At 35.9% G+C, this 21,016-nt stretch overlaps 1 protein-coding gene across 1 annotated transcript; it reads right to left on the bottom strand.

The window, feature by feature from the left end:
* Positions 1-5,373: 5,373 nt before the first annotated feature.
* Positions 5,374-20,777, bottom strand: LOC149589669 (uncharacterized). The gene is made up of 6 exons (XM_089861818.1): positions 20,637-20,777; positions 11,448-11,633; positions 7,456-7,597; positions 6,940-7,157; positions 6,607-6,869; positions 5,374-6,520 (listed from the first exon to the last, which is right to left on the bottom strand). The coding sequence occupies exons 1-6, from the start codon at positions 20,724-20,726 to the stop codon at positions 6,361-6,363; spliced, it is 1,059 nt and encodes a 352-aa protein (XP_089717944.1). The 5' UTR covers positions 20,727-20,777; the 3' UTR covers positions 5,374-6,360.
* Between the last annotated feature and the right edge of the window lie 239 nt (positions 20,778-21,016).

The following is a 21,016-nucleotide window of genomic DNA, read 5'->3' as shown; positions in this document are numbered from 1 at the left end:
AGGTTAGGTTAGGTTTGGTTAGGTTTAGGTTAGGTTTGGTTTGGTCAGGTTTGGTCAGGTTTGGTTAGGTTAGGTTAGGTTTAGGTTAGGTTAGGTTAGGTTAGGTTAGGTTTGGTTTGGTTTGGTCAGGTTTGGTTAGGTTAGGTTAAGTTTAGGTTAGGTTAGGTTTGGTTAGGATTGGTTAGGTTAGGTTAGGTTTAGGTTAGGTTTGGTTTGGTCAGGTTTGGTTATGTTAGGTTAGGTTAGGTTAGGATAGGTTAGGTTAGGTTAGGTTAGGTTAGGTTAGGTTAGGTTAGGTTAGGTTAGGTTAGGTTTGGTTTGGTTTGGTTTGGTTTGGTTTGGTTTGGTTAGGTTTAGGTTTGGTTTGGTCAGGTTAGATTAGGTTAGGTTTGGTTAGGTTAGGTTAGGTTAGGTTAGGTTAGGTTAGGTTAGGTTAGGTTAGGTTAGGTTAGGTTAGGTTAGGTTAGGTTAGGTTAGGTTTTGGTTTGGTTTGATCAGGTTTGGTTAGGTTAGGTTAGGTTAGGTTTGGTTTGGTTTGGTCAGGTTTGGTTAGGTTAGGTTAGGGTTAGGTTTAGGTTTAGGTTTAGGTTAGGTTTGGTTTGGTTAGGTTAGGTTACTTCTATTATTCGAACCTTACAGGAGGGATTTCTACAATTATAGTAACTAGTTTTATCCTTTTTCTTATTCAATTGAAACAAGTAGCCATTATTAATATAAAGAAAGCCGCCTTTATTAGCAATTCTCTCAGTTATCAATCACTCTTAAAGTTAAATTTTACATTTCGAACATCAATATATATATACAACGAAAACTGTAGGGAAAAAAAAGCCTTAAAAAAAGTGAAAACGTTTGCTTTTTAAATTTTGATATATATTTTCCCCAAACCGCACATTTGGGCTGTTTTCGGTTGAATGGGAAACGCGTTCGGTCGATTGGGATTCGATCGAATGGGACACAAGCTGAGGTTTATCATTTGACTGAAGTTCAGGTATTGCAATTGTTTTAGTTATTGTTATCCATTTAATCCTTAATCAATATTAAATTCAATCAACTGATTTTACTGTTAATCGATCCATTCCCTTTAAATTAATTGAAAAAATTACATATCTACGCTTTTTCAAGAACAATTACATTTTCCGAAAACATTTTATCATGAAATTAATTATTTTGAAGGGATTTTTTGTCGACGATTACTAACTTGAAAGCACCTTGACGGGCATAGTTTTAATTAAGGCTGGCTTGACAAATTTTGAAGTTTGCACCAAAAAAATTTAAATCTGTAGTAAGTTTCTGAGAAGACTGATGTTCAAGAAATTATGATAACTTATTTTTCTCAAACTTATTTATAAACTAACGTCGTCCTCATAAGACAAAGCAACAACGTTTATCCTGTGTGGTTTCTTTTAGTAGGTGGCACTCTGTAGCACACGAAAAATATATTATTTTATTTTAATGTATTAGCTTTTGATGTAACTCCCCCCCCAATCCTTCATATTCCCAATATATACAATTTTACAATCACCAGTGATCCAGTGTATGGGTTATCTGAGCCGTCGCAATACACTCAGCCAATATTATCATATAGTTCGAAACCTTTTCACATTAGTGAACGGTACATGACTCTCCGGACTTGCCCGCCAACCTTAATAACCTAAAACTATAAAACATTCGTTTACATGAATGATTACGGTTGTGGCTTGACACTCGCTAGCGCCTGAAGGACCGATCACTCGGTGTAATCGGTGTTCATTTGTAAGTGAGTGGACCATTTTGGAAATTAAATACAGATAATTAAAACACAGGGGTGATGCCACCATTGAGGTCTTCTCTCTTTCTTGCCTAGAAGCACCGCTATAGGCAGTGAGAGTTGACTAGCCTCTTACCTGTAGTGAACTTTGGCACAGTCTGGCGGTGACCCTTGGTGTGAGGGAGAATACCCCAAAGGTGGCCTCGCCCCAGTGTGTTTTCCGTAATGGTCTTTATGCGTACTAAAATGATTACACGTAATACGTAACTGGTGGACAAGTAGCGCCAACAATGTAGAAAGGGGTGGTGACGTTTCAAATGAAGACTGAATTATGACCAAGAAATTCTAAAGCAAGGAGAGGGATATTTGTAGTGCAATCTTTTCTTCATAGAGGCGAAAATAGAATGTAGCATTTCGATTAACGAAATTAAATATATAAATTCGTGCAACACCCTTGTTTGGCATCCACTATTAAATATTTACATTTTCCTTTCGAATTATGTCAAAGTTCACCTGCTCTTTTAGAAAGTCAGTAGAATATTTCAAATATTCAATATTGACACCTCAACACGTACTCCCTTCAAAATAATTAATTTCATGATAAAATGTTTTCGGAAAATGTAATTGTTCTTGAAAAAGCGTAGATATGTAATTTTTCAATTAATTTAAAGGGAATGGATCGATTAACAGTAAAATCAGTTGATTGAATTTAATATTGATTAAGGATTAAATGGATAACAATAACTAAAACAATTGCAATATCTGAACTTCAGTCAAATGATAAACCTCACACATATCGTTTGTTTTTTCGGCCTTGGTCCAAAGGTCCAAACCAAGACGTTTTTTTATAATGTCTGTCACTTCAATCTTAATGTAATTAAAATTTGAATAATTTTATTTTTGCTTTACCGTCATACTTTTGGGGTTGATCTATTTCTAATTGCTTAAAGAAGTACTTAATTATCGTTAATTACATTTAACTTATATTTTCATAAGCATATAATGTTGTACTTCATTTATGAAAGAAGTTTAACAACATATTTTATTTTGAAATTTAAGAATCTATTACCAATATTGTGGAATATCTTTAGATATTGGATATGATTTTCAAGTCCTCTTATCCTATAAGAAATTCCGACACTAGTCCCCAGATGAAGTATGTATTATCTGGAGTGGTTATAATCTAAAATGTTTTTGTTAACTTTGATGTTTCTAATTGTATACTAAGCTATTTTATTTTTAAAATGTTTAGAACTTAACTTATTTTGAATTTCAGAATCTATTACCAATATTGTGGAATATATTTAGATCTTGGATTTGGTTTTCAAGTCCTCTTATCCTATAAGAAATTCCGACACAAGTCCCCATAAGAAGCATGTAATACCTGGATTGGTTATAATCTAAATAGTTTTTTTTTCACTTCGATATCTCTTATTTCATACTAAGTTGTTTATTTTTAAATTTTAACAACCTTTTGCTTATAAGCTTGTTATAAAGAACTACATTCCGTTTTATAGACTACCTAAATTTTTCGATCATAGTTTATTTTGAAATAGAAGGATCAATTACCACAAGGTGAATAATCTAACACCAAGGTCCTAAATAAGATTTTTTGCCGTAGCCTCTAGTTCTGGAAGTTGTGACGATGAGCTCTTTTACATTCCCAACCGAGCTCGCGTGAAATTGAGAAAAAAATTCTAAAATCTCGGCCACGACCGAGAACGAGCTTTTGATGCAGCGCTCCACAGCGGTGGAGACTCGAACTAACATAGGCGGGGCTAATTTTCGGCTCAGTAATTTCAAGCAGGAACCGTCTATCTAGTGGTTCAAGCATAAAGGGTTCATCCATGTGGACGGTGATGGTGTTTACATTTTTTAAGGCGACGTCGGATGTCGTATCGTGCTATTATTTTTTAATGACGTTAATTAAACAAAATGGATAAATTAGAAGCCTTAGTTAAAGAGTTAAATGATAAAGCCAAATTCGAATTTCACATTAAAATAACCCTTTAAGAAATGAAACCCATTTGAATTTATTAAAATCGGCTGGCCTTAATTTAAGTCTTGGCGAGTTGCTACAGATTGCGTTCAGTAATAAGTGTTTAATAAGTTATTTACGGGAAGTTGGTAAAACGAGGCTGAAAGAACGGTTTCTCCGCGAAACTTCTCAACTTGGAAATCAAAATGATTTAGAAGAACTATTTAATTTCTATATGACAGCAACATTCAAGTATTCATCAATATAGCTTTTGATTACCATACTTTTATTAAATTTAGACTAATAAATATATAGGTTTTCACAAGAATGCCAATTAGAGCAGCCCGAACTCAAGCCAGATAATTTTTCCGTTCTAAAGGAAAGTTTAAGTTCTTTGATTAGATTGAGTGGTGGGGCATTAGAAATGCTTCGAAAAATATCAAAAAAAAAAACAAATGGAAAACCACAGGCTGAAGTTGACAACAAGGAAAAATCATGAAAGAGTGTATCGGTTGACTCTAGCCATCAAAATGACGGATGAAGAGAAAGACGGAACAGGACAATTTGGTCTCTCCGAATTGGTCTCGCCATTTTGGTCTGGCCGATTTGGTCGCGGGACTAATTGGTATCACCGATTTGGTCTCGGGACTATTTGGTATCGTGATTATTTGGTATCGTGATTATTTGGTCTCGGGACTATTTAGTCTCGGGACTATTTAGTCTCGGGACTATTTGGTCTCGGGACTGTTAGGTCTCGGGACTGTTAGGTCTCGGGACTATTTGGTCTCGGAACTGTTTGGTCTCGGGACTATTTGGTCTCGGGACTGTTTGGTCTCGGGACTATTTGGTATCGTGATTATTTGGTCCCGGGACGGTTTGGTCTCGTGATTATTTAGTCACCGAATTAGTTGACTCCTTTTCCAAAGCAATGGTTTCAATAGTTCGTTGCCACCTTTTCCAAAACAATGGTTCTGATAATTCGTTGCCACCTTTTCCAAAACAATGGTTCGGATAATTTGTTGTCACCTTTTCCAAAATATTCTCCTATTAATTAGCTGCCACCTTTTACAAAACATTCTCCCACTAATTAGCTGCCACCATTTCCAAAATACTCTCCTAATAGTTAGCTGCCGACTTTTCCAAAATATTCTCCAATTAATTATCTGCCACCTTTTCCAAAATATTCTCCTATTAATTTCTGACACCTTTTCCAAAATATTTCTATTATTGCTAATAAATTGTTTGTGGTAAGAGGCGGGCTTTTAATACTCATATAAATAATCTTCTTACCTCCAAACAAGGTTGGGTTGGGTTAGGTCCCGAGACCTAATTATCTCGAGACCCATTTGTCCCGAGACCCAATTCTCCCGAGACCCATTTGTCCCGAGACCCATTTGTTCCGAGACCCATTTGTCCCGAGACCCATTTGTCCCGAGACCCATTTGTCTCGAGACCCAATTGTCCCGAGACCCATTTGTCACGAGACCCAAATGACACAATTAGGCAAGTTGGAGCAGTTATATACAAGTATATTAATTGATGAATATAACATTAAAAAATAAATAAAAATTACCAATTGGTTTTATTATGTCATACTATTTTGATCTTAAAATCCTTAGTTTTAAAATAATAATTTAGAGAATGTTTGGATCTAGTATTTATTTTACGTAGGTCTTAAATTGTTTTAAGTTAATTTCATTTTTGCTAGAAAAGATAAAACCTTTGTGCTGACCGGATTTTATTTACTTAGATTCCATCGGGAAAAACCCGAAGTTCCGGTTTTTCTGTTCAATGGTATTATACTATTGGTCCTAATCTCAATCCACCAAAGTGCGGCTTTTTCGGTCGAATGGGATTGGGATTCGACGCAATGCTACTGAAGCTTGGATAACTTGTCTTAAAATGTGTAATTTGCTAATATCTGTGCATGATTATAAAATGCCTTCGTCTTTGCTTGTTGGTGGTGTATATTCTTTTTTATACTAAGTTCAACACTAATTTTATCGTTCGCTTTTGCATGTGTGATTTAACTTGCTACCTAACTCGTTTGATTTGTGCAAAAATATCTGAACTGACTAGGAGTGTTGTGTTTGTTTAGATCAAAATCATTTTAAATCAGTTTCCGGTTGAAATTTCTGTTACACGGGGTTACATTCCTACAATCTTCGTTTCATCCAAATGATGTTCTGTGGTTCTCGAAACTGAAACCTTGTCAGAAGCTCGACGGTGAAGACGAATGAAGCGACTCCAAGCATGGCCGCCAACAATCGGAACTTCGCTTCAATGTCCTTGAACCGGAGTACATGTACTTCATTCTCAGCCTTCGAATGTTGAGGTTGCAATTCGATGTGGTAGTCTCTCTTGAGGGAGCGTAGAAACGGTGTCATTTGGCCGGTTTCCATAAAAGCCCGCAATCTGTAATATTGAATGGGTGAGATACTTCAGTTTTTCAAATCCGTAACATCAATCAGATTGTAACATTTGTCCTCGTGATTAATGCTGACTTTATTATATAGTTTCAAGGTTTACACGAAACCAATGTTCCGGACTTGTAAATGATTTTCTCCAAAGATTTCAAGTAACATTATGATACAATTTCGATCAGAATTTGCTTGCATATTACGGGCGTGTAGCATTATGAATATTTACCAACAAGAGTGTGGTTGTTGCCGCAATTTCTAAAACAGTTTTGTATTACAAATTTGCAGCACTGTTTTTGGGAATCGCGTTTGTTATTTGTAAATTGCTGTCTTGGTACATCCATCCTATCGACGAGCCTTACGGCTTTTGGTGTTCTATTTGCCGAAAATTTAAAATGGTGTCCCAAAAAATAATAAAATGTGTCCACGGGCAACTGAACTAGGATAGAAAGGAAACCAACCTTCGGTTTATATACTTCAAAGCTTCAGGATTCAGTCCTTTATTTGCAAAAATAATCATAGGTTCCTCGAAGTAATTATTTGAACCAACGTGAGGATCCCAGTGAACGGTTTTGTTAAAATGCTCCTGCTCAACGGCTATATTCTGAAAAATATATGTATCCGCAAACCAAACTTCCTTTCCTCTAGTTAGTTTTTCAATACGAATGTCATCAGATTTATACATCCGACTCCAATCGCAGAGAATTCTTATTTCAATATCAGTCTGAAATGATTAGAATATTACCAGGACAGATCTCTAGAAATCTTCTTAGAAAAAAGTATGTAATCCTAACCGATAGACAAACATCATCCTCTCTAATTTTGGGAAAAAATCGAATCGGAATAACTTCAGATAATCTCACGGCATCGGTTACACTGTTGATATTTTCTGTTTTCTGAGATGAGTAGTTGGCTTCCAAGACTCCATTGAACAAATTGACGAGAATTGCAATTATCAGGAGGAATGATCCATCGCTGAAGCGAATGGCTTGTGACGAAGGAATATCGAACCCTAATGGAAGCAAAAATTGAGCCCACGCTCAGAACGTTTGCTTTAGAGACATTGATAATATATTTTGGTATAAATATAACATCGTTTACGCGCCCAAACTACTGCCAACCCTGAACGCATTACATGAACCAATTCGTGACGTCAGCGTCACTGGGAGAGGTAAAAATTTCAAAATCTTGTTCTATTATCAAGATAACGACAAGAACCACGCATAAGAACACATAGTGTATCAATCGAATTCATGATAAGCGAATCTGTTGAAAGTTGAAGTCATTAAAAAATTCGGGTTTCCCATTACCTTTTCCTAGAATGGCTCCAAAGTATTGCATAAATTTTTGTGACACAACGGATATGATGGATTTTCGAGGACCCACCAATAGCATGTGCAGTATGTCAATCGCCACCAGCAAGGCAATAACGCAACCTAATCCAATCCATACCTGAAAAGGTATGGAACCCAAATTCACGTTTAACAAAAAGGGGTTTAAGGTGTTATGCAAATATACGTATTGTTATTTAGTCGTTTCCCGTTTTGGGTCTAGAACTGCTAACGCTGCCTTCTCCAATAACGATCAGGTGACACTCTCTTTTGCCTAATGTTTCCGCGATGAAGGCAAGTTCCTTGCATTATAAGTTTCTAAAATTAGTTTTGGAAAAATTTAAGAAAGGCAGCAAGCGCCTGCCCCTGTCATTGCCTCACTCACGAAGAAGTATGCAGTCTGTAGAGTTAAAAGAGTAATTAGCGCCCTTTTGCTAACTTAGAACTAGCAATTGCGGTTGATTTTTTAAATATAATACTTTCAGAGAGTATTTGGTTTCTGAAGCAGTAAGTTGTATACAGGGTGTTTCTGAAAAGTCCATCACAAATTAAGGGGCGTGTTTATGGGACCAAACTGAGCGGAAAGTACCAAAGAACATGGGGTGTACAACATTTTGTTACGGAGATATGGCCTTCCAAACATTCGCCCCTAAAACAAGGAAATATCCAAAAATGAGGAGTAACACTTAAGACCGACTAACCAGCTTGTTTAAAATTACTAGACAATTTCAATAGCCTTTAATCGAACAATTGATTTCTACCTTTACTAATCAGAAGCGTATAAATGAGTAGAAGTATGCCTACGGTGGTAATGTAAAATTAATCCCAAGTGACATGATGTTTCAAGATCTTCCCAGCACCAAGTAAAATGGTTCTGATTGAAGGGACTTTTATTAGCACAGCGTAAACAACGTTATTTTCAGGAATTAGTCCAAATGTCCACGGGCGGCATTACAAAAACGAGGTAGTCTTTGGAATGATACTTGGACATGTTGGAAGATCCCTGGCTTGTTCCTGTTATCTCAAACCGTAAAAAGCTACGCAAATCTTCATCATCACGGACAACACTCTTGTACGTTAGGTATGACCTTGAGAAAACCTAAAAGGACATCTCGAATGTATTTGAAAAACCCATCTCCAATTAAGGGGCGTGTTGTTTGTTTCCAACAGAGTAAACTCGCCCAGAGAACAATTACAATGCAGAGCCACGTTTCGGCGTTAATGGCCCACAAAGGTGGTCCCAAACAAAAGAACAAACTTTAATTTGTTTCGTTCAGTAAGTGTTTCATGTGTCATAGATAAAACGCCATGATTAATGCACAAAGAAAATGTTATTGACAAGTTTTCGGACCGCGATGCTGAAATGTGGTGGTGCACCATCGTGCATGAACCACATTCTGTTTATTAAACCTAAGGGTACGTCTTCGAGTAGTTCTGGTAAATCGTCCCGTAAGAACTACAAGTAAGCCACACCGTTTAACCTGGGCTCTAGGAAATATGGCCCAATTAAATTGTCACCCACAATACTACACCACACGTTTAAGCTGAATTGTACTTTGTGAATTCTAACGCAAGTTGCGTGTGGTTTTTTCTTAATCAGCAAACCAATTGGCGGCTGCTTGTTTTTGGATCGTCCTCGAAAATAGTGAGAACTTCGCCTATTCTTAAAAAACAGAGCACTAAAACAGAGCACTATGTTTTTTAAGAAAGGAATAAAAGAGGTTTCACGTACATGTGTTTGTTTTATTAAACTCATAATTCAACGAAGTCTGTTACAATGCCTTTCTTCACAAATGCCGAATATGCGGATATGCACCTAATGTATGGACTAGCCGAGGGGAATGCCGCTGCAGCTGTACGCTTGTATCAGGAAAGATTTCCGCAGAGGCGACTACCAAATCGACTGACGTTCGAGGCTGTGGACAGACGTTTGAGGCAAGATGGACGAATCCAACCGGCTGGACCTCAACCTAGAGCGAGAGCCATCCCAGAGGCCGTAGAAGACGAAGTTCTCACCATTTTCGAGGACGAGCCTGAATCAAGTACCCGCCAAGTTGGTCGCCGATTAGGCGTAAACCACACGCTCGTGTGGAAAATCCTCAGAAGCCACCGGTTTCATCCTTTCCATGTTCAAAAAGTTCAAGGTTTGAATCCAGCGGACTACCCACGACGCACGGCGTTTTGTCAGTGGTTTCTGGCTAAAGTAAACGATATCGATTTCCCACGGGATTTGTTGGTTACTGACGAAGCTAACTTTTCACGGGATGGTATTATTAACTTACATAATAAACATCAATGGTCCCAGCTAAACCCCCACGCAACTTGCGTTAGAAGTCACCAAGTACAATTCAGTTTAAACGTGTGGTGTGGTATTGTGGGTGACAATTTAATTGGGCCATATTTCCTAGAGCCCAGGTTAAACGGTGTGGCTTACTTGCAGTTCTTACGGGACGATTTACCGGAACTACTCGAAGACGTACCCTTAGGTTTGGTAAACAGAATGTGGTTCATGCACGATGGTGCACCACCAAATTTCAGCATCGCGGTCCGAAATTATCTTAACGCAACCTTCCCTTTGCGGTGGTTAGGTCGAGGTGGACCTGTGGAGTGGCCTGCTCGATCACCCGATCTGAACCCTTGTGATTTCTTTCTTTGGGGCCACCTGAAAGACTTAGTTTATCAGACTGAAGTGCCCGATGTTGAAGAGCTACGTCGACGAATAATTCACGGCTGTCAAACAATTCGCGAAACTCCAGGCATTTTTCAACGTGTAAGGGAATCATTTGTAAGACGTGCTAATGTGTGCCTTAACGCGGGTGGTGAACACTTTGAACAATTTTTGTAACTAGTTGCAATTAAATGTTAAAACTTGTCAATAAATTCATTTTCTTCGTGCATTAATCATGGCGTTTTATCTATGACACATGAAACACTTACTGAACGAAACAAATTAAAGTTTGTTCTTGTTTTTGGGACCACCTTTGTGGGCCATTAACGCCGAAACGTGGCTCTGCATTGTAATTGTTCTCTGGGCGAGTTTACTCTGTTGGAAACAAACAACACGCCCCTTAATTGGAGATGGGTTTTTCAAATACATTCGAGATGTCCTTTTAGGTTTTCTCAAGGTCATACCTAACGTACAAGAGTGTTGTCCGTGATGATGAAGATTTGCGTAGCTTTTTACGGTTTGAGATAACAGGAACAAGCCAGGGATCTTCCAACATGTCCAAGTATCATTCGAAAGACTGCCTCGTTTTTGTAATGCCGCCCGTGGACATTTGGACTAATTCCTGAAAATAACGTTGTTTACGCTGTGCTAATGAAAGTCCCTTCAATCAGAACCATTTTACTTGGTGCTGGGAAGATCTTGAAACATCATGTCACTTGGGATTAATTTTACATTACCACCGTAGGCATACTTCTACTCATTTATACGCTTCTGATTAGTAAAGGTAGAAATCAATTGTTCGATTAAAGGCTATTGAAATTGTCTAGTAATTTTAAACAAGCTGGTTAGTCGGTCTTAAGTGTTACTCCTCATTTTTGGATATTTCCTTGTTTTAGGGGCGAATGTTTGGAAGGCCATATCTCCGTAACAAAATGTTGTACACCCCATGTTCTTTGGTACTTTCCGCTCAGTTTGGTCCCATAAACACGCCCCTTAATTTGTGATGGACTTTTCAGAAACACCCTGTATATACATTTGGTAAGCGAGTGCTTCTAATATCGGGCTTTTAATCGTATTTTACGCGGGTCAAAGCTCTGTTGACTGGACTCAAGTGAGCCATGTAAAATTATTATTATAGGCCAATCTTTGGCCATCTTGTATTTTGCTTAATCTTCCCCCATTCCCATTTGGGACTAGTCTTTAAAAGGCCTCTAATAGACTGTAAATCTGCTTGAAATAAGCTGACCCTGATTTCCCTTAATTATATCGGAAAAACGTAAAGCATTGAATGAATTTTTCTTACTCCAATCGAAATAGATGTTAGATCGTCAAAGGATCGTATTGGAGCTGCGACGAATGTCAGATTCTTTGCAGAGAGCATTATTCTGTGTGTGTACTGGAATGGAACTGTGCAGACTACTCCAAGCGAATTTAAGGGTTCCAATGTTTCCAATCTAAGTAATGCTGGCATCAAACCGATTGTGTCGTTCTGAAAATGAGCAATTGAACAAGAAGTCAAAAGTACGTATTATTAATTCTCATATTTTAACCTCACCTAACCTAACCTAACCCAACCCATTCAAACCAACCCTAACTGAACCTAAACTAACCGAACCGAACCTAAACTAACCTATCCAAACCAAACCTAACCCAACCCAACCTTCTTTGGAGGTAAGAAAATGAAAAGCCGGCCTCTTAGCACGAACAATTTATTAGCAATAATAGAAATATTTTGGAAAAGGTGGTAGCTATTTAAAAGGAGTATAATTTGAAAAAGGTGGCAGCTAATTAATAGGAGGATATTTTGAAAAAGGTGGCAACTAATTAATAGGAGAAAAATTTTGGAAACGGTGGAAGGTATTTAATGGGAGAAAATTTTGGAAAAGATGGAAGGTATTTAAAAGGAGAATATTTTGGAAATTGTGGCACCGAATTATTGGGACCATTGTTTTGGAAAACGTGGCAACTAATCATTGGGACCTTTGTTTTGGAAAAGGTGGCAACGAATTATTGGGACCATTGTTTTGGAAAAGGTGGCCACTAATTAGGCAACATAATAATGACGAGATAAAACCGTCCCGGGACCAAATAATCACGATACCTAATAGTCCCGAGACCGTAAAATCACGATACCTAATAGTTCCGAGACCGTAAAATTACGAGAACAAATAGTACCGAGACCAAAAAGTCCCGAGACCAAATCGGTGAGACCAATTAGTCCAGCGACCAAATCAGCGAGACCATATTTTCTTGTTCCGATTAGGAATCGTTGATGACCCACTCTGCAGAGGAAACCTCCTCCCACATCTTCTGCAGCTGCGACTACCTCGCAGCCCAGACGTTTGAACATTTTGACATGCATTCTATCAGAGGTAAATGAACCGAAGTTGTGAAACTCATTGTTTTAATGTTAAGGGCAATTTCCTATTACGACGCCCTCAAACGCTCGAGAGCGTTTATACTAAAACCTGCTTGAGTGAATTAAAATGGCGGCCTTCATAGTTGGGGTTTGTTCAACAGTTGGTAACGAAAGCTGCCTGAATGAACTTGTAAGAACTAAAACGTGAATTGTTTATTTTGTAATTGTAATTTTAATTTATTGCCCAAAGTAGCAACTAAAAATAAAGCTGTAACGTGTAAAATAGGAGAAATTGCTCTTAAAAATAAAGATTCGGGCAGCAAAGAGGCTAAGCCTTTGAAGAAAATGACATTGTAAAGCATAGCTTAATCATGACTACTGTTTTGAGTAATGAACTTAGACCATAGATTTTTTGCCCCATTGAAGTATTGTACAGTTAACTCTGCCATTAAACGATTCGTTCTAATTTTAGCTTTGGTTTCAAAACATATTGGTATGGGTTGTCTAGGCGTATTAACTTTAGAATCGTCTTCCAAAGTGGCAAACTGTCGTTCAACAGCTATTTTTCTGGGTCTTCCTCTTTTTTCAGGCGTTTGAGGCTTACATTGGATTTTAAGCTTGTTGTACAAAGCGACCAAATTTTCCACATACCTTTTGCAGTATCAGAATTTATTAATTTTAGGTACGATTTAGTCTCGAAAGCACGGAAGGCCGCTTAACAGTCGGAAGGTATGCTGTATCTTTCGGCAAATTTCCTACCATTTAAGAATGAATTCAGTTCATCTACACAACCACAGACTAAATCGAAAACTGTCTAAAGAGCTAAGCGTAGCAATAGCAGACGCCAATTTTTTGTAATCCTGATCAACAAAGGTCGCTATCAGATGGTGCGTCAGATAGTATCCCATCAACCATTGCACAAACTTTCTCAGTAGAAAATGGGGAACAAATGCATAAATCTTTCAATTACCCCCCTCGATGGGGCCAATACATTTGGTTAATTATCCATTCTTGATAACTTCGGTTCATTTACTTCTGATTCTATGGAACCGCACCAGTTCTCGGCCTATCGGATTCTCCGTTTCATCGAGGCGACAGGACTATGCGCGTCCGTCCTTTCAACATTAACATTTAAGTTCGTATTGAATAGGCATGGGAGTTATTACGTGTTTGACATCGCACCTTTAATTTTCAATTCTAATATAGGAGTTAATTTCATATAATTATTTACGCATAATTTGCATTCTAAACGCATAGTGAAGATGGTCCGTGAGCATGCAGGTAGTTCAAATAAAGTGAAATATTTCTTGTAATTCCCCAAATACATACTCTAAGAAAATGGAGTGTGTTTTAGCACCTTTAAAAGTGGTTTTTATGGATTCAAATTTGACACCGTTTCAAGTGTTCATATAAGGGATTTAACTACACTTATTTGAACAATGAGTGTCAAATTTAAGAATATAAATTGTGCAACAGAGGTGCAGTTTAACACCTTTTCAACTCTTATATCACGTTAAAAGTTAACTGAGAGTTAATTGTGCAATTCCATGAAGGGTGCAGCACAAAACCTTTACGAGTTCAAAATAACACTTTTTACAAGTTTCACATATCACTATTAGGAGTGTCGCATATCACGTTTAGGAGTGTTTTATGAAGGTGACCAATTTATTTGTTAATTTTATTTAAGCGATAAAAATATTTTCTTTAATGAATATCATCATTTAAAAAATGTTTTTAGTTTTCATTTAATTCGAACAATTAAGTTTTTTCGTTGATTTTTCTATTGTGTGGAATGACTTTAATATTAAAACATTAATAAAAATGGAAGACCTTATTTAAGAAACCCTTATAGTATTATAATTTTTCTAGAATTTTCCATGTTTAATTTCAAACTGAGTTTTCAAAGTTTTATTTGCACAGAATTTACACCTTAAATTGGTCGCAAAGAGGCAACGTAATAAAACTTTCTATTGAGTGTTTTTAGGGTGTTAAAAAACTTTCGTAAATTACACCCTTTTAACACATTTTTGACACTTTCATGTAGAATTCCCATAAAACGTTGACAAACTCATCGAAACAGAGACATTTTTTTAAAAAGTTCCCAATTTTTGTGTTTATTGTGAACATGATACTTACATTTCTTAACATTTGTTCGTACTCCTTAACCCGGGTGAATCTTTAATTATAAACATAGTTAGAAATGCGCTTTTCTTACGATACCAAGAGCGTATGAGGAAGGAGTAACGCGGGAAAAGTACTTTTGTCAACAGCGCAATCGCGTTGCAAATACTAAAGGCTTACTAATATCTGGCGTCATTAATTATTTACACAACTTTAAGATATGACGGTTTTAAAAATAATCCTAGAATATTTAAGTACGGTATTTGCAAAATACGAAAGGGCATTTTTTGAAATGACGGAGGGTTTGCGGTGCCACAAACGCATCACCAAAAAGCTATTCAAGATCTTTTGAGTGAAAGGTCCCATCTATTAACTATTCAAACCTGTCCCACATCAGTGAAAATAGGCTCTAGAAATAATAGTTAACCGACTAAGTGAAACAACTGTGGTATCAAAATACGAAACGAAAGTAATCGATGCAAGTCGTTTTCCTCTGGCGCTCCAGAGAAACTACAGAGAGTGCTGTTTCAGTTGGATCAATAACCAAGACTCGTACTCCTCCTTGATTCGCTCTGATGGCCTACTTTACCTGAGACGTTCCGTGTGTTCAAAAATGAAAAACCAAAGTCGAATTGCAGAATCGAAAGGATAATCCCAAGGATTCTAGAAGACGCGTTCAATCTTTAAATACAACTTTAACTCTAGTACATCGACTCTACAACTAGTCTTAAAAAACCAGGCTCCATTATTACAAAATTATTTGAATTTTGATATCAGGAATTTTATTGCAAAACTAAAGCATCCCAATTTCAGCCATACAATTCTGGTTCATGATATTCAAAAAAATTTCAGAAGGGCTTAATAAATTTAACAGAAACAATTATTTCAATGACTCTACTAGTTTTGGCCTCGTTATTGGACCATCATCAGCAGAATGACCCGTTTTCAAAAAGAAGAAATTGTTTTTAAACTGGTGATGCTCTTGATGAAGATCCAATAATGACACCTAAACTAGTAAATTCATTTTAATACAAAACTTGAAAAAGTAATTTCTTTGACATTCATTAAGCTATTTTGAACCAGGTGCTATTAATCACCATTTCAACTTCATGAGGACTTTAATATATATGGATGGTATTTGCTTAGATTTATCTTTTTGTGTTTTTCGTTAACTGTTTTGAAAACCGCAAACGTTCAAAGAACTTAAATGCGGATCCTTAATTTGTGGATAAAGATTCCGATAATTTATTTCATAAACAAGTTGAAAAACAACAAAAATACATCATCCGAAGAACACCACGAATGAGGTAAATGCATTATCTACCTTAAATAGACTTGACTCTGGCTTATAAACCTGCTCCCTGTTTAATTAAAATGGTGTTTATGGAAAAAGACGAGAAATATTTTTTTTTTTCATGAAAAATGCATTTGCCAAAAATTCATTTCAATAATATCTACACGTGAACTTAGCTCAGAATTGAAGCTCTTGCAATAAATTCGGCTCTTCTGGGATCTTTATAGCATTAATAAAAACTGTCATTGTAGACAAAGACGGTAAAGTTTAAAAGATAAGTGTAGAAAATTAATTGCCTGAAGAAACAGATATTAAAATTTTCACTTTTGAAGTCATGATCATAAAACATCGATTATTTGAAAAAATTCTTACCACTGAAATTATTTTCATTCATTCATTGGCTGCCAAAAGAACTTGTTTGCTACAATTCTTCACCCTCTACCCCAGGTTCTCTGCCTAAGCTGAGAGAATCGAATATGAACGCGAACGGCGGCGAATCAGCGCATTTAACTTTAAAAAATCTAAAAGGTCACTTCTGCCATGCCTTTTTTAACGTGTCATGACATTTTTCGCCTTCGGTAGCCAGCTAAACAGACGTAGGGGGAGGAGGTACACTTCTCAAAAAAACAAAGGACTCGCCTTATGTTTCCACCATCAAGCGTACAACGAGAGCCCCCTTATCCATTCCAGCCCCTCCATACATTCCTGGTAAGAACAATAAAGCGACTATCTCGTCAATCATTAATTAATTAATTAAGATATTACTTAATATTAATAACAATGTCGTATGGGGCGAGTTAAGTGAAGTGGCCAGGCGAGCAAAACGAACTGTCTGATAAATTGAACAAAGACTAACGACGTCATCTGACTACATCCCTCGATCTTATCTGGCCTATTCTGTCTGTCTTATCAAGCCATTTCTCGTCAAAGCCTACAAGGTCTTATTTTTTAATCACATATTCAAATTATTGATGTTTCATGATCATGTCTTTAAACAGATAAATTACAAAATCACTTTTCCAGTCTTTGTCCACAAAGGCATTTATCATAAATACACCATTTCAAATGATTATATAAATATTATTACTATTTAGGGAATCTAAACGAAGGTTGTATACGATTTTTGTGTCTAATCGAGATCTGTACACGATGGTTGTATCTGAACTCTTTCTTGAATGACATAGGAAGCCATTTATTGTATCAGTATCAAAAGTTAATATCGACGGAAGACTACAAGTTTATAATATCCAGATGAGACAGGTTAAAACCTCAATAATCCTAAAAACTTCTAAACAAGCATGGCTTGTAAACATGGCTTAGAATTTTAAACATATTAATTGAATTCTGATTAACGAGAAGGAGTGGACACATCTGTGTTTATTCATTAATTTTACCGCACTTGTTTGATATTTTTTTCGTGTCTGAACCGAAAACTTAAACACAGTAATCGTCACTTCTGCTATTTTAACAGGAAAATTTCTTTAGTAATTTGGTAGCTATGTGTTACTTACCTTTTCATTCGGCCAGTGTACAGAAATATTATACACGTTTTCTTTCATGTTTCACGAAGTGAATTGAGTAAACACTACAAATTAATATATCAGCGCTGCGTTATTATTCACTTTGAATTTATTATTTACACCAAAAACGAAATCGTATGAAAAACACAAACGGCTAGCCTTACGCTCGCGAGGGCCAAATTAAAGTAAAACACTTAATTCAGTCCGGTCTTAATAGAAGGTACAAACTTTGATCTATATACGCGTAATTCATCTTTAGACACCAATTGAAAAAATGATTTTATAGAACAGTTCGGTATGAAGTCACAACTTTCAAGTTTTGACAGTCACGGAGCTATAGATACTGTTACGTTCAACTGTCTTAAATCACAATATCAAACTGAAACTCGAAATGTTGAGGTTTAATTACACGTAAAGCGGAGATAGAAATAGCAATCAGAATTTATGATGTCAAACATCACGCTATTTAAAACATGAGATTTTCAGAAAGCTCTTATCTCGTGAATATTTTCAAGCTCCATGCAATTTAGTCTAGTTTTCTTACTTCTGCATAAGTCGCAGAGGTCAGCTACTAAAATCACTATTCTTGGTTGAAATGATTTGATTCATCGTTATATTAACAACTCGTATAATTATTCTAGTCAGCGCGAAAGTCTTGGTTCACGCCCATTTCAAAACCTATTATATTTCCAAATTAGATTTTAAATTGCCTCTTTTCCTTCTCATTGCCAAGTATAACATTATCTAAAAGCGGAGTCTCCGCAATGATATAGGCCCGTGCGTGGCGATTTTTATGTGGGGAAATATCCAGTTTCATAAAGGAGATATGTTTACCCTATATGTGTACTAGCACTGCCGTCTTATCCATTGGGCCCGTTGGGCACTGGCTCAGGGGCCCCATAATTGTCAAATAATACTCATTTTACATTTCTTGTCATAAGAAAACCACTAAAAATATAAACTACTTTCCATCGGTTATTCAGTCTTTTCAATGAAAAATTTGGCCTTGAAAATTGTAAAAGTAAAAATCTGAGACCTATAAGATAGTCACCCATTGCCTAGGCTTTTAGATTATCCCCCTCCCCATGGCCTCCCTTCACAACCGCACATCGGTTTATTTATTTAGTTTGAAACCTTCACCCTAAATCAGACTCAGTCTATACTGTCACTCTGCCCATGCGTAGAAAGAAAACCTGGAATTTTGTAGCTCATTCTCGCTGTTAGGTGGCACGTGCGGTACAAGTCTATTTCTTTCCCTGCTGAAAGTAGACCACTCTGTTTAAAATACAATGCCTGTTATCCAAACTATAGAATCACATCATTCATTAACACACTTTATAGATAATCTTTACCTTACCGCAAATTTAGCACGGGATATATGATAAAAGTTTAACGCAACGTGTCGGAAATAATCAAAAAAGCCTCCAAACATTCCAATTAAGGTGATCTTTTTATAGCACTCATTTTAAAAGCAAAATAAACGCTGCCGAACTACGATCCTTCATTAATTTCAACTTAATTAAGTATAATTAGCGTGAATTTAATCATACTTAAATTAAATTATTTTCAAAGTACATTAATGGGCGCGAAATTGAAAGGTTTATGGTGAATGTGAATCAAAAACTCCACTTAAAAAATGCAAATAAGGTGAATTATATATTGAAACACAAATGTTAAGTACATTAACGCGAAATTCAACCAAATATATTCAATTTATTGGATAAAAACTAAAAAACTTTAAAATAAACTATTAAATTATGACTACCCAAGCCGTTGGTAAAGTCCCAAGCTTTCTATATCACACTTATGTAAATTTAAATTAATTTTAAAGTTCTTTAATAGGCGCGAAATTCAAAAGTTTAGTTTAAAAGTGATAATGTTGGGCAAAAATCAAAAACTCTAAAAATGCAATTAAGGTGAATTTATATTTTAACTTATAGCCTAAATGAAAACTGCCGAATCACAATCCTACGTTAATTTTAACTTATCTAAGTATAATTAACGTAAAAGTAAAACAAAAATATACATTTTTTGGATAAAAACCAAAACCTTTTAAAAGAACTACCTTATTAGGATAAAAACTACACCTGCCGTAGGTAGAGCCCCATGTTTTCTATTGCACATAAATTGACTCGAAATTTAAATTATATTTAAAATACATAAATTGATTCGAAATGCGAAAGTTTAGGGTAAAGTAACGAATGTGCGGAAAATATATTGAACTGCACTAAAGGTTGAAGTAATGGTAAAAAATTGTAATAAATTATATTTCAATGTTTAATCCGCTCTCACGTTCAAATTAAGATTAAAACATAAAGTTGTTCGTACAGCTTCAAATGTTAACTATTTCACTTTCAAATCAATTGAAATCATCGCTAAAATACATCAAAAGCGCATATATTAAAACTTTGGGGTAAAATAGTAAATGTTAATTCACTAAAATTAAAAACGTCACAAAACGTTCCAATTAAAAAATTATAAACATAAGATAATTATAAACATAATGAACACTAAACAAGAAAAACCAATAAATTTAACAAAATCAAGAAAAGCCTTTAAATTAAACTTAATCAAGATAAACCGCAAAATTAAATATAATTAAGGTGAAATTATCCCGAAACACGAATTTTTGGGGAAAATTCATGGATACCTTATAACTAAACTAAGAAATTAAAAAATTAACTAAGAAATTAAAAAATCAACTTAGAAATTAACATTAAAACTATATTAACCTTTCACCCAGCCTGAATTTTCCTATTTAATACTAACAAATAATTAAATTACCACTTAATAGCATTTTTACCCATATTAAAAGGAGAGCCATTGAAAGATCAATTATTTAAGTCAACTTTTACGGTCCTCAGTTATGAATTTAAACGCGGCTGTTAATGGCGGTCTTATATTTCCTATCTCAGGCTATCAAAAAAATATTGCAGATGTCCCCTTAATTACGAAACACGAAATTAAAGACTTTTACAAATCTATGTCAAAAACGTATCAACACTATAATAGAAGTTACAAATTTCTAATTGAAGAGTATGTATTAGCAAATACGGCAATGAGAAAATCAGAAAAGTAAGTAAAATAATTGTTTGAACTTTTGTTCATCGTAATAATTAAAAAAAAATTAGTGACCACGACAGAGTATTTATAAAGGCCTCGTCGTTCAAAAGTCAAAAAAAGGATGAAAATCCTTACATAATTTTTGCTGCGCTTAAAATGTCTAGCCCTGTAATTTTGGTTGTTTATTGTGGATGCCCAGCTAAAATTTTGGGAACTTGGAATCATGGCATTGCGCTATTCAGACTACTTGCACAGTTGCGTAGTAAAAATATTCAAAATCCGCCCAAAGAATGCACTGACAAGCCCCAACAGTGGAATCGCCCTAGGGGTAAAATATATCACCGTTGTCTGTGATAGACATAAATTTTCAAGTTCCCAGAAAGGATGGCCACAATAATCCGCTTCTTTCTAAACTATACAATGCTACGTCAACTAGTCGTTATCAAATTGAAGTGTCATCGGCTTCTAAAGAGTTAATTTGTAATCTAAAGGCTCGTTTACATGTGCGTGAGAAT

Source organism: Phalangium opilio, unplaced genomic scaffold (genome assembly GCF_054372755.1).
Source record: "Phalangium opilio isolate 3A_F unplaced genomic scaffold, DU_Popi_V2 ptg000521l_1, whole genome shotgun sequence".
NCBI classification, from domain to species: Eukaryota; Metazoa; Arthropoda; class Arachnida; order Opiliones; family Phalangiidae; genus Phalangium; species Phalangium opilio.
The sequence above is the reverse complement of the archived record's forward strand: the minus strand, read 5'-3'. Positions and strand labels throughout refer to the sequence as shown.